Source organism: Acomys russatus, chromosome 1 (genome assembly GCF_903995435.1).
Source record: "Acomys russatus chromosome 1, mAcoRus1.1, whole genome shotgun sequence".
Taxonomy (NCBI): domain Eukaryota; kingdom Metazoa; phylum Chordata; class Mammalia; order Rodentia; family Muridae; genus Acomys; species Acomys russatus.
Window position 1 is genome coordinate 97,229,448 of NC_067137.1, and position 13,156 is coordinate 97,242,603.

The following is a 13,156-nucleotide window of genomic DNA, read 5'->3' on the forward strand; positions in this document are numbered from 1 at the left end:
TACCTCTTTTGGTCATCCTATTACCATCCAGTCTGCCCAGTCTCCCAAGTTTGCAGTCATCTTTAACTCTACCTTATTTTCTGGCTGCCACCCAGAGTTAGTTCCAGACCTTCTTTTTGGCACCAGGGGGTGTGTTCTGTTTTTGTCTTTCCAGACAGGGTCTCATGCAGTCCAGGCAGATCTGGAAATCACTACATAGCCAAGGATTACCTCAAACTCCTGATCCTCCTGTCTTCATATCCCAAATCCTAGCTAGGGCTACAGGCTTGTCACCACACCCAATTGGCATCAAGGAATTGGGTGTGTGGGAGTGGGTGTGAAAATGCTGCATATCTGGACAGGTACGGGGTGCAAACAAAGAGGTTACAGCACTCTAACTAGTTTGAGGGTTATAGCACTCTATTTTGTACTACACAGTACTAGTATCTAGTCTACAACATGATTAAAATTTTGCCAACTGCTCTTATGATGTCCTTTATAGTAAAAGAAAATCTCAAGGTATGGAATTCTATCTTTGGTCTCAGGAAAACACAAACAAAACTTAACTACACTGTAAAATGACTAAGGATTGACTCCTGACTCTAGTTTTCAAGAATCCCATGAAAGGATGCAGACTTAACCATATAATGACTCAAATAGCAAAATAATTATTGGGGAAATTGGGCATACATTTCTGTTTGTTTTGTTTTGTTTTTTGAGACATGGTTTCTCTGTGTAACAGTCCTGACTATCCTGGACTCACTTTTGTAGACCAGGTTGGCCTCAAACTCACATCGATCCGCCTCTGCCTCCTGAGTGCTAGGATTAAAGGCGTGCACCACCATGCCCATCGGGCATACATTTCTGATATGAACACAAGTTCATACGATTTCATCAAGCAGAAGAATCCATGCCAGCTACATGCTAGAGGTCAAGGTCTGAGCATCTAGTGGATGTTTTGTAATATTTTTGAGTCTTGATGTCTGGTTGCTGGAGAGAACTTGAATTCCATTCCCAGCACTCACACAAAAAGCCAGGCAAGGCAGCCTGTGCCTTTAATTTCAGAGCTAGGGAGGAAGGGACAGGTGGATCCCTGGGGCTCACTGGCCGGCCAGCCTAACCTACTTAGCAAGCTCCAAGCCTGTGAGAGACCCTCCCTCAAAAAATAAGGTGAGGGCCAAGCATGGCAGCATGTGCTTTTCATCCCAGCCCTCAGGAGGCAGACTGGTGAATCTCTGAGTTTAAGGCTAGCCCAATCTACAGAGACTTCTAGGCCAGCCAAGGATACAGAGTGAGACCTTATCTTATATAGTGATGATAAATATTATATAATAATAAAGCAAATGTACCTGAGGAACAACCCTGGGTGTCCTCTAGCCTCTATATACACATGTGCAAGTGTGCACAAACACGCACACACACACACACTTTCTGCACATAACAAAGTAAAACAAGTCAACCTAACGTCCAATTCAAGCCACCCATTACTCTTTCAGCAATCCAAGAACTGTTAGCTTACCTTCTGCAGTAAGGGAACCCTGCCCATGTCTGCTGTTCTTTAAAATCAGGACTGCTAAAATGGTATTTTCTTGGAATTTTACCGAAAGGCACTGGATGAATAGCCAGAAGCGAGCTGGGTGTGGTGGCGCATGCCTTTAATCCCAGCACTCAGGAGGCAGAGGCAGGAGGATCACTGTGAGTTTGAGGCTATCCTGGTCTACAAAGCGAGTCCAGGACAGGTAAGGCTACACAGAGAAACCCTGTCTCGAAAAACAAAAACAAACCAACAAACAAAAAAACTTGCAGTTTTGAAAACATTATTTAAAAAATTGAGCATGAGAGGGCTGCAATGCAGCTCGATTGTTAAGGGCTTGCTCTGCAATCATGAGGTCTAGTTCTAATCTCCAGCACACAGATAACTTGTCCTCTTGCCTTCTGTCTTCACCTGCAACTAGTCCACTTCATCTGCATGACAGTCCACGGAAAGGCAGAGAGAAGGAGGATAAAGGAGGAAATGCACACCTCACTTCCCACTGGCCAGAAGGTATCACATGGGTGTCCCCTAACTGGGAGAGACTTGGAAATACAGACTACTTAGGTTGCCACATGACACTGGGAACCTGAGATTCAATTCCTGAAATGAAAATAGGGAGAATGCATAATGGAAAGCAGTTAGCAGTCTCTGCCACAACATTATTAAGAAAAGCCCCAACTGGTTTCTTTTCCTTAAACAGTCAATTTTCCCCAAAGCCTGCATTAAGTAATCTATTGCTTTCTTTGTTTTGTGTGTTGCTCTTGCTTAGGGGTGGTTTTAAATAGTTTGACAAATATAGTAGACAAATATAAAAATGTTTAAAAAGATGTATTTACTATGTATACAGTGTTCTGCCTGCATGTATGCCTTCACACCAGAAGAGGGCACCAGATCTCATTATAGAGGGCTGTGAGCCACCATGTGATTGCTGAGAATTGAACTCATGCCTTTGGAAGAGCAGCCAATGCTCTTAACCACTGAGCCATCTCTCCAGCCCAAATATGGAGTTTTAATTGAGGTCTTCTGGAGTTTTGAGGTTATCTTTATATATATTAAGAAGAATGTGGCAAATTGGTAATTATAGCAAGTCAGTAAAACCTTATGTTCTCAAATATAGAATGTATTCTAGTTTGCTTTCCTATTGCTGTGATAAAACACTGATCAAAAGCAAATTAGAAAAAAAAGGTTTATTTGGCTTACATGTCCCACACACAGCCTATCACTGAGTACAGGGCAGAAATTCAAGCAGGAGCAGAGACAGATACCATAAAGAAAAACTGCTCACTGGCCTGCTTTAAGGCTTACAGTTAGCTACCACTCTTATTCATCTCTGGACCACCTGCCCAGTGGTGGCATCACCCACAGTGAACTGGGTCCTCCAACATCCATCAATAATAACGGAAATGCCACACTGACAAGCCTACAGGCCAATCTGAAGGTGGTGTTTTCTCAATTGAGGTTCCCTCTGCCCAGGTGACTCTAGTTTGAATGAAGTTGTGTAAAATGACAAAAGCAGAAATACACACACATCTTGAAGCCCTAAAGAGTTTATAAGGTATGCTAACCAAAATATATCACAGTATAGAAAATTGTAAGAGCTTTTAATAGAGAAATTGTACTAGTTACATTTCAGTTGAGAGTAATAAAGCTCTGGCTAAACTAAATGAAAGAGTGACTTACTGAAAGGATGGTGGTATGCAATAAGGGAGGAAACTGATGAGGATAACTTAAAGGCATAAAAGAACAAAAGAAAAGGCCTCGAGCCGGGCGTGGTGGTGCACGCCTTTAATCCCAGCACTCGGAGGCAGAGGCAGGCGGATCGCTGTGAGTTCGAGGCCAGCCTGGTCTACAAAGTGAGTCCAGGATGGCCAAGGCTACACAGAGAAACTCTGTCTCGAAAAACCAAAAAAAGAAAAGGCCTCAGCAATAGAGGTGTCCTAACCTTTTCTCTTGGCAGTCTGCCACCTTTCAGACTTTCTCATCAGAAATGCCAATCTCTGCCGGGTTGTGTTGGCACACACCTTTGATCCAAATACTCAGAGGCAGAGTTAGGTGGATCTCTGTGAGTTCAAGGCCAGCCTGGTCTACAGAGCTAGCTCTAGAACAGCCAATCAACACAAGGAAACCCAGTCTCTTAAACCAGGCTTGGTGGTGGACACCTTTAATCCCAGCACTGGGGGTGGAGGTGTGGCAGAGGCAGGCAGATCACTGTGAGCTCGAGGCCAGCCTGATCTACAAAGTGAGTCCAGGACAGCCAGGGCTGCACAGAGAGACCCTGTCTTGAAAACAAACAAAACCCAGTGTGTGAGAAAGTTTGTTGGGCTCCTTTTGGTAATAAAAGTGCTAACATTATTAGCACTCTAATCATAGATGTGCTTTAATCCCAGCACTCGGGAGGCAGAGGCAGGCGGATCGCTGTGAGTTCGAGGCCAGCCTGGTCTGCAAAGTGAGTCCAGGATGGCCAAGGCTACACAAAGAAACCCTGTCTCAAAAAACCAAAAAAAAAAAAAAAAAAAAAAAAAAGATTCAAAAGTCCCCACAAGATCAAACTGTTGAACACTTGGTCCCAAGCTGGGGTGCTGTTGTGGAGCCTTTGGGAGCAGAGCCCTAGCTGTCAGCAATGGGTCACCGGGAGAAGACCTTGAAGGTTATAGCGGAGCCTGATCCTAATCTAGAGGACTGGGCTTCCTGGTCCCCAGTCACAAGGTCAGCATGTTCCTGCCACACATTCCTGCCTGCATGGAACTGCTCCTAAGGCCTTCACAGCTGTGATGGATTGGACCTCTGAAACAGCTTCTGGCAGGTTCTTTGTCACAGCTGTGAGAAAAGTAACAGGCGCACTCCCTCTTGCAGACATACTTGCCTAGTGCCCTCTCAATGGACACCTTCCAGTCCATATAAAGCTGGAGGCCCCTGTCATGGGTTTGCAGTGGGATAATAAAATCATGTGGAATAATGTTTTCCAGGAAGCCCTGGGAGCTAGTCTCAGTCCATTTCACATGAGGAAGATACTGCCAAATATTAGAGATTTTATCTGATAAAATGAGATAGGGTGACTACTTTGCAAATGTTTCCTGCTGATAAAACCATGGGCAGCTTTGGCATAGCTTGTGTGATTTACACAAAGGCTCACACTATTCTCTCTAGCATGTGTGGTATGCAGTAGGAGAGGCTAGTGCACTTCAGTAAAATTCCAAGGCCAGCCTCCGTTTTCATAGCTTTTTCTCATACCACTTCCTCCCAACTGTGTTCTTGAACATTCAAAGCTCTGTGTGTGTGTGTGTGTATGTGTGTATGTGTGTGAGTGAGTGTGTGTGTGTGTGTGTGTGTGTGTGTGTGTGTGTGTGTGTGTGATCTGAGAAGCATTATGGTTGTCTAGTATTCTATCTTTGGTGCCTCCTCTTCTAGCTCAATGCCCTTTTACATACTTTACCAACCCCATGGCTTCAACTACTATCCATCCCCTTTAACCAAGTCTCAACTGCTAATGGAGTCTGAACTATCATGTGGGTATTGGGAATCAAACCAAGGCCCTCTGGAAGGGTAGCCAGTACTCTTTAACAGCTGAGCCATCTCACCGGCTCCTACTAATGTATTCTGAATTCAATGGTCAAGAGTCAGACAAACTGAATACAACCAAGACTCTTCCAACTCAGTCATTTAAATATCTTATTTGCAAAAGGAGGGCACTATTTCCGTAGAAAGGCTGGTCGGCCATCCCTCCTATGCATGTAAATAGTACATTCATTCTATTTACCCTCATCCTGCACCTTCTCTTACTTTCCTCCCACCTTTTTCATTCTTCTCCCTACAGGTTCTTTCCCCACATTTAAGTCTTCTGTAACACTGATTTTAAGCACCATAGTCTGTGTGGTCATAGGTTTAGCCTCTGTATTTTATACACAACTAAAAACAACAATTGTATCTTCCACAGAGTCTATCAATAGTCAGTAGTATAGAGGGAGATGGGGGCCTCCTGAACTCCTTCCCATCCGTCCATGGTTGATCTGTGCAGGCCCAGCGCAGGCAGTTGCAGCTGTTTTGAGACCACGTTTGCAAGGGTTGTGTCACACCCCTGAAGACAGCAGTTCACATTTCTTCCCCTAGCCCTCCAGTAGACAATAGGTACTCTGTAAAAGGGGTGTGTGTGTGTTTTTAAAGATGGGGTCTTATGTAGTCCAGGCTCCAACTTACTATGGAATTGAAACTTCTCTCCTCTTGTCCCCACTCCTGAGTGCTGTACCACCACACTCAGTTCTATGCAGCTCTAGAGCTGGAACGCAGGGTTTGTGTATGCTAGGCAAGCGCTCTACACCTAGATCTCTCTATTACTCTTATTATTCTTACTTTCTCACTGCCTAAAAACATTGCTTATCCTCCTTAAATGAAAAAGCCACCATCTGCCTAGGTTTTTTCAAGCTATTTTCTCTCAATTGTGTTTTGCATGCCTGTTCTTCAACTCTGCGTGTATCTTTTCCAAGGAGCCTTAGATCCTTAAGTTTTATGACCCCTGGTACCTTCTTTTCTAGCTTAAAGATACTTTGTATATATATACTTTGCCAATGCCATAGTTTCAGAGACTACTCATCCCTTCAAATAACATCGAAGGCATATAATAAAAACAATAAAATCTCAAATGTTTGCTTTTGGGTTTCCAAATTAGGAAACAAAAGGCTTATTTAAACTGATACAAGATCATCACTTCTGAGCTAAGGACAAAGCTCATTTGGTAAGGTGCTTGTTCAGAATGCATGAAGCCCCAGGTTAGATTCCCCATATCACGGTGCTATACACCTATGATCCCAGCATTTGGGAGGAAAGAAACAAAAGGATCAGAAGTTCAAAGTCATCTTTAACATGGCAAGTTGGAAATGTTCACCTTAAAGAAATGATAAGTGGGAGGGGGGGAGTGGTGGTATACGCCTCTAACCCCAGCACTCGGGAGGTAGAAGCAGGTGAATCTCTGTGAGTTCAAGGCCGACCTGGACTACAGAGGGAGTTCCAGGACAGACAGAGCTGTTACACAGAGATACCCTGTCTCAAAACCAAAACCAAAACCAAAATGATAAATGACTCAAGAGACAGACATGTTTAACACGGCTAAAACATTATACAATGTACACGTGTATATATTTTTCTATCAACTGATTTAAAAAAAAAAAAACTGAAGACAAAACAATTGTTCCAAAGCTTTCAGATCTTACAGCAAATGTGCACCATTTCTACAACAAAAAATAACAATTGAAAGAAAAAAAGAAAGATAGCCTTAACTTCATTAAGGGTCTTGAAAATAGTATTAAAAATAACGAATGCAAAACAAAATTTCTGAGATTAAGTAGGTCAAGAGTAAAGGGGGAAAAAAGAGCAAAGGGCTTTCTTATATTCACAAACCACAAATTATATTATAGAAGCTTCTGAGAAACTACTCAGAAGTGATTTGTGGCCACTAACCATTTATTTAATCAAGTAATGCACACCCACTCAGAACGCAAACACTGCCTCTACCCATCTCCCTCTAAATTGCCCATTCTACCAATAAACACTGCTTCTTTCTTTCAACAACTGAATCAAGCAATTAGCTCTCTTGCTTAGAGGACAGACGTCTAGTGCACCTGAGTCCACCTAAAACACGACATAGCTGCACTCCTTGAACATCCACCTTAAATACTATCTTAGAAACCAAATGGTTTATAATTTCCTGAGAATTCATATTAAAGAGACTTCTTGGGTGCTAGAAAGAGGGCTCAAAGGTTAAAAACACTGGCTGTTCTTCCAAAGGTCCTGAGTTCAATTCCTAGCAACCACATGGCGGCTCATAACCATCTAAAAATGAGATCTGGTGCCCTCTTCTGGCTTGTTGGCTCAAAACAGGCAGAATACTATATAAATAAATAAATCTTTTTAAAAGAGAGAAAGAGAGACAGACAGACAGACAGACAGACACACACACACACTTCCTGGATCCCACAAATGATTGGAATCTCTCAGATTCAGCTAGTAAAAACCAAATGTTCTTCCTCTTGAGGCAAAATCTACTTGAAACAAACAAACAAAAAACCTTATCTCACAGGTTAGTAGTAGTTAAAACACTTTTTCTATTAAGGACTGCAACCTAAGATGTCTCATCCTGCCAAACCCAATATATATAACAGCTACTATTCCAGTCCCTACTATCTTATAAACCAATCCACAAATACACACACACACACACACACACACACACACACACTAAATTCCCAGTGAGCAGCCAGACATGTGGTGGCTTGTTTCTACCATCCTTGATTTCTATTTAACATAACTTATACCCCAGTGCCTCTTTTTGATTGAATTCTACTGACTCGGGCAATGAGAAGTCTTTTGTCCCTCTACATTTCTCATCAAACCCACTCCCAAATGTAAGAAAGTTAGATTCAAAACTGTCCCCATGACAATACCTTTTCTCTTTTCATACTTCTAATTGGTTTAAGAAAGCAAAATCTGCAGGGTGGTGGTGGCACACACCTTTAATCCCAGCACCTGGGAGGCAGAGGCAGATGGATCGCTGTGAGTTCGAGGCCAACCTGGTCTACAAAGTGAGTCTAGGACAGCCAAGGCTACACAGGGAAACCCTGTCTCGAAAAACAAAGAAAGAAACAAACAAACAAAAAGCAAAATCTGAGTCCAAATCAAAACTTTTATAAAGAATAGGCCCTTTAGCCGGGAGGTGGTGGCGCAGCCTTTAATCCTAGCATTTGGGAAGCAGAGGCAGGTGGATCACTGTGAGTTTGAGGCCAGCCTAGTCTAGAAAGTGAGGGCAAGACAGCCAAGGCTAAACAGAGAAACCCTGTCTCAAAAAAACCAGAAAAAAAAAAAAAGAAAAAGAAAAAGAAAAAAGAATAGGTCTTTTTAAAAGTGCTAATAACACACAACCAAATGTGTGTTTTGCTTATTAATCGACTGTTAAGTTAAAGCCACAGAAACCAACCCCTGGTGATTAATCTTATGAAAATTCACCACAAAAGGAATCCTGTTAAACTCCGGGAATTCCCAGCACCTGGGAGGTGAAGGTAAGGGGTTGGAGCAGACAGCAGTGAGAGCTAAAAGGGACCTAGCCTCAAACAAACAACGAACCAATAAGCATGAACACAAAGAGACTGGTTTTAATAAAGTCTTGTAAAGAGATAGAAGGGCTGAATTACAAAGACATAAAGACATCCTGCAGGTTCTTTCCAATTGTGATGCGTCCAAATCTTCCTCAGGCTACAAGTCACCCTTTACCTTTAATAGGGCTGACAGTCCTCCTACTCCTTTTTCCTCGTTCAACTGCTCCGCCTGTCATTACTGAACAGCAGTAACCTCTGTTTTGTAATACCTCCTTACCACATTGTCTACTTATCAAACTCAGCCCCATCCAGGAGTTGCTGTTACACAGGCAGTCATCTCTTCAAACACACCCTGTAGAGTGTGTAGACAAATATCAGAAGTGGCTGCTTCCTCTAGAAAAGAAAGCCTACAAGTTTAATTTCTCTCCTGTCCATTTAAAAGCAATGTTTAGACAATGCAAAGAAACAATTTTACATTCAGCCATGAGCTATTTAGTACTTCAGTGAAGCATGACCCTTGTGTACCTAGTATCTTATTGTGTATTTTCAGATAAAATTGGCAGTATCCCCCTTCCCCGCCCCCGCCCACTGGATTCAAGGAAAGACAGAAGTTAGAGCACATACATTTAACTTAACATAACCAACTTCAAAAGCTACTTTAAGATATTCTCGGCCAGGCGTGGTGGTGCATGCCTTTAATCTTAGCACTAGGAGGCGGAGGCGGAGGCAGGAGGATCACTGTGAGTTAGAGGCCAGCCTGGTCTACAAACAAGTCTAGCCAAGGCTACACAGAGAAACCTTGTCTCAAAACACCAAAAAAAAAAAAAAAAAAAAACTTTTTCTCATAAACTTAGAGATCTTATTCCTCATAAATGTGCTACTTGCTTAAAGTAATTTATGAAAATTGGTGTTCTGGAAAAGATATTGCAGCTCTTAGAACATTCCACCAGAACATCCTTCTAAATGCCATTATGCCTTGATTGAAAATGTTCAACAAAATAGGTTAAAAGAGCCAACCAGATGTAACAAGTACAGACTTGGGGTGGGGGATTAACTATATACCTCAGGCTGGCTTTGAACTCTCCTTCTAGCCTCAGCTTCCCAAACGCTAGGATTACAGGTGTTTGACACCACACCCAGCTACAGCCATAGGTTTTTATATTTCATTTTAATAACTTGGTATTTCTTCATCTTAATAGTTGGCAACCTCTGGAGAAATACCATGCCTAAAAAATGCTAAGTTGTTGGGATTCCAGGAGGTCAGAACTCGATTTACTATTTAGTCGGAATGTAATCCCTAGTGACTGAAAGCAACATTCAGATAGATCGCACCCCTAACACACGACCAACTTTGCCTGGACTTCCTTTTTCCTTAAAAAGAACAAAAACAAAAACAAAACCTCACCCATTTGCCTATAATCTTCTAGCTCCAACTGTTCAATTTCTCTAATATATTCTACACCTCTACAATGTCTCATTAGCCATTTTGCACTGGAAAGCAGCAAATTCTTCCAGGCTCATAACATGTTCAGTCCCCCCCCACACACACACACACCTTTTTTGGAGACAGGGTCTCTCTGCATAATCCTGGCTGTCCTCTAATGCACTATGCAGATGAGACCAGCCTGAGCTCACAGAGATCCCCCTGCGTCTGCTTCCCTAGTGCCAAGATTAAAGGCAACAACTTCCAGCCCAGACTTTATATTGACTTTTATCACATCTTTTCTCACACAATTATTTCTTGAAAACCAATCTTTTGGGAGGTCAAGTCTTTTCTATGCACTAACCCTCAACCCTTTCCTAGAGTTGCAATAACTCAACCTAACCTGGAGATAACCCCTTCATAGCACAGTATTAACTGGGCTATCCAAGTGAGTAATTCGGGGACAGTTGCTTTTGCTTACTATCCGTGTTGAAGTCAAAGTAGAGCCATTATCTTATCAAAACTGCACTAATCACACTCCTGCTAAGAGGAACAGGCAACTTTAGAAACTATTATTCCTTGTATCTGCACAAGACTCGTAAGTGCTAAATTCAAAACCATTGCAGCACACTCTATCAGCAACATAAATCTTGCATCTTTTTAAGAAGCCTGGTCTTTAAAAACACATTTCAAGCTGGGTGTGATGGCACACGCCTTTAATCCCAGCACTCAGGAGGCAGAGGCTGGTGAGTCAATGTGAATTTGAGGCCAACCTGGTCTACAAAGTGAGGCCAAGGCTACACAGAGAAACCCTGTCTTGAAAAACAAAAACAAACAAACAAACAAACAAAGCCACATATTTCAGTAGAAGAGTCAGTAGAGATCCTTGAAAGTCTGGTTTAAAAAAAATACTGCCAGGAGCCAGGCGGTGGTGCCTTTAACCCTAGGAGGCAGAGGCAAGTCTGTGAGTTTGAGGCCAGTCTGCTCTATAGAGTGAGTTCCAGGACATCCAGGGCTACACAAAGAAACCTTGTTTCGAAAATAAAATAAAAATACTGTCAGGAAAACCGGGTGTGATGGCACACTGCCTTTGTTGCACTTGGAAGGCAGACGCAGGGGGATCTCTGTGAGTTCGAGGCCAGCCTGGTCTACAAAGCAGGACAGCCAGGGCTGTTACACAGAGACACCGTGTCTCAAAAACAAACAAAACGCTGTCATGAATTCAAAACTCTGTAAAGTATTTAGAACTCCTTGAATATGGTTGATGATTCAACTTCAGTTAATTAGTATAAGGACTCATGACAGTTTACCAGTGGATTAAGCAATACCTCTACCATAGCTCTATTGAAGAAAGAGGCCACCTAACACAACCTGGATGGTGGGATGGGGGTCTCATCAAATGCACAACAGGACAACGTTTAAGACATCCGAGGGGGGTTCCCTGCCAAATGCACAGTCAAGGTTTTCCTTGTAATGTGGTTTAGGAAATTCCGGGCTGTCTGGCTTATACTTCCACAACTGCACTGCCTAACTTTCTCAGAAAGTCATCTCTTCCTCTCGGGGCTGCAAGCCTCTACAGGAAGCAGGTACTTGACGGGGGACCTGAGGAGGAATCCTGGAGAAGGAACCATCGGGCTCCAAGGGTAAGAGTTCCTCTGCTTCCCTCTTGGGAAGCACTGTTTTTTGTTTTTTGTTTTTTTTGGTTTTTTTTTTGTTTGTTTGTTTTTTTCTTTTTCTTTTTCGGGATCGACATGTGAAAGAACCAGGGGGCTTGAAGAGGAAGCCCTGCCTCCAGCCAGGGCTCTTCAGAACAGTAAATGCAGGAGAGCTCCGCACAGCTGAGTAGCCGGGCAGACCTAAAGGAGTCCCGCGTGGCTGGCTGGGAAGCCAGGCAGAACTCGGGAATGTCGCACACCTAAGAAGCCAGGTAAATCTGGGGGAGTCCCGCATGGTTGGAAGGCCCTCCTCTTCGCAGGGGAAGCAGAGGCCAGAGGGCTGGGGACCAGGATAGAACTGGGGAAGCCTCGCATGGTTAGGAAGATCCACATGGCTGTTGAGTTCCGCTCTGTCCTTGAGTCTCCCTCCCGGGAGTAGGGATGGGGGGGGGGGAGAGTCGGGTCAGAGCCGGGTCCCCGTCGCCCAGCACACCTGAGCCGCGCCCAGCCGCCAGCCGGCCGCTGTGACCCGCCCGCGCGGCTGCCCCTCGGCCCCCGGTCCGGGCTTCGGCTCGCGGGGAGTCCCGGCCCACCCTCCCCGGCCCCGCCCGGCCTCTCCGTCCCATCGTACCTGGCCGGCAGCCGCGGCGGTGCTGCTCCTCACGTACCCGTTCCTCACCTCCCCGTTCTTCACGCAGCCGTTCGCCCTCAGCGGGCGGCGGCAGCAGCAGCCTCCGAGCTCTGGCCGCATCGTCCCGGCAGCAGGGAAGGCTCTGGAGGCGGCGGCGGCGGCGCCAACTCCCGCTCCGCACCGCACCCACCTCCCCAAAACCGGAAATGGATGCAGCACCGCTGCCAATTCCCGGTCCGGCCGTCACGCGAGGGCGGGGCCAGCCGAAAAGACAGGGCTTGCTGAAGCCCAGCAGCCGGAGGGAAGATGGGGGCGGAGGCTATTGGCGTCTAACCAATCATATGGCGAGAGGGGCGGACCTCAGGCTGCTTCTGGCCAATCAAGAGATAGAGAAAAAAAGCAGCTTGCTGGCGTCAAGGGAACTTCTTCAGAGAAACTTGAGAGCTGGGCATTTGATTGGAGCTCTAGCCAGGTCGTAGGTGGAGTCTTGCTGCCTAATGGTCCAGATTGGAGAGGAGGCGGAGCCCTGAAAGAAGTAGCCAATTAGCATGTGGAGAAAGAAACAGGGGCTGAGCCCATTTCCAGAGCGAGTTCCCGGTTCTCCAGCACAGGTGGTGATTGCCCTCTGTGCCCTTCCTCCCTAGAGGTTCTAGGATTGAATCCAAGTACGAGACAGGCAGTTCCCTTATTTCATTAGCAAATTCCTCTGTGAGTGTTAATAGAATAGCCTTTTTGACTGTCTCTCACCGTTCTTCACTGTACGGTACGCTAACGTCGCGTGCTCATCCGGGTTTTCCCTGTGCAATTTCCTTTGAAGACTTTCCTTGAAAGTCAGGAGACCGGATCTGTTTC

General features: G+C 44.6%; 1 protein-coding gene across 1 annotated transcript in view; it reads right to left on the reverse strand.

The window, feature by feature from the left end:
- The window catches only part of Sptlc2 (serine palmitoyltransferase long chain base subunit 2), an 82,976-nt gene extending 70,495 nt beyond the window's left edge, over nucleotides 1–12,481 (reverse strand). Inside the window, exon 1 of the mRNA XM_051149720.1 lies at nucleotides 12,305–12,481. Coding sequence (XP_051005677.1) covers nucleotides 12,305–12,424 — 120 coding nt within the window. The 5' untranslated portion in view covers nucleotides 12,425–12,481. The remainder of the gene's footprint in view (nucleotides 1–12,304) is intronic.
- Between the last annotated feature and the right edge of the window lie 675 nt (nucleotides 12,482–13,156).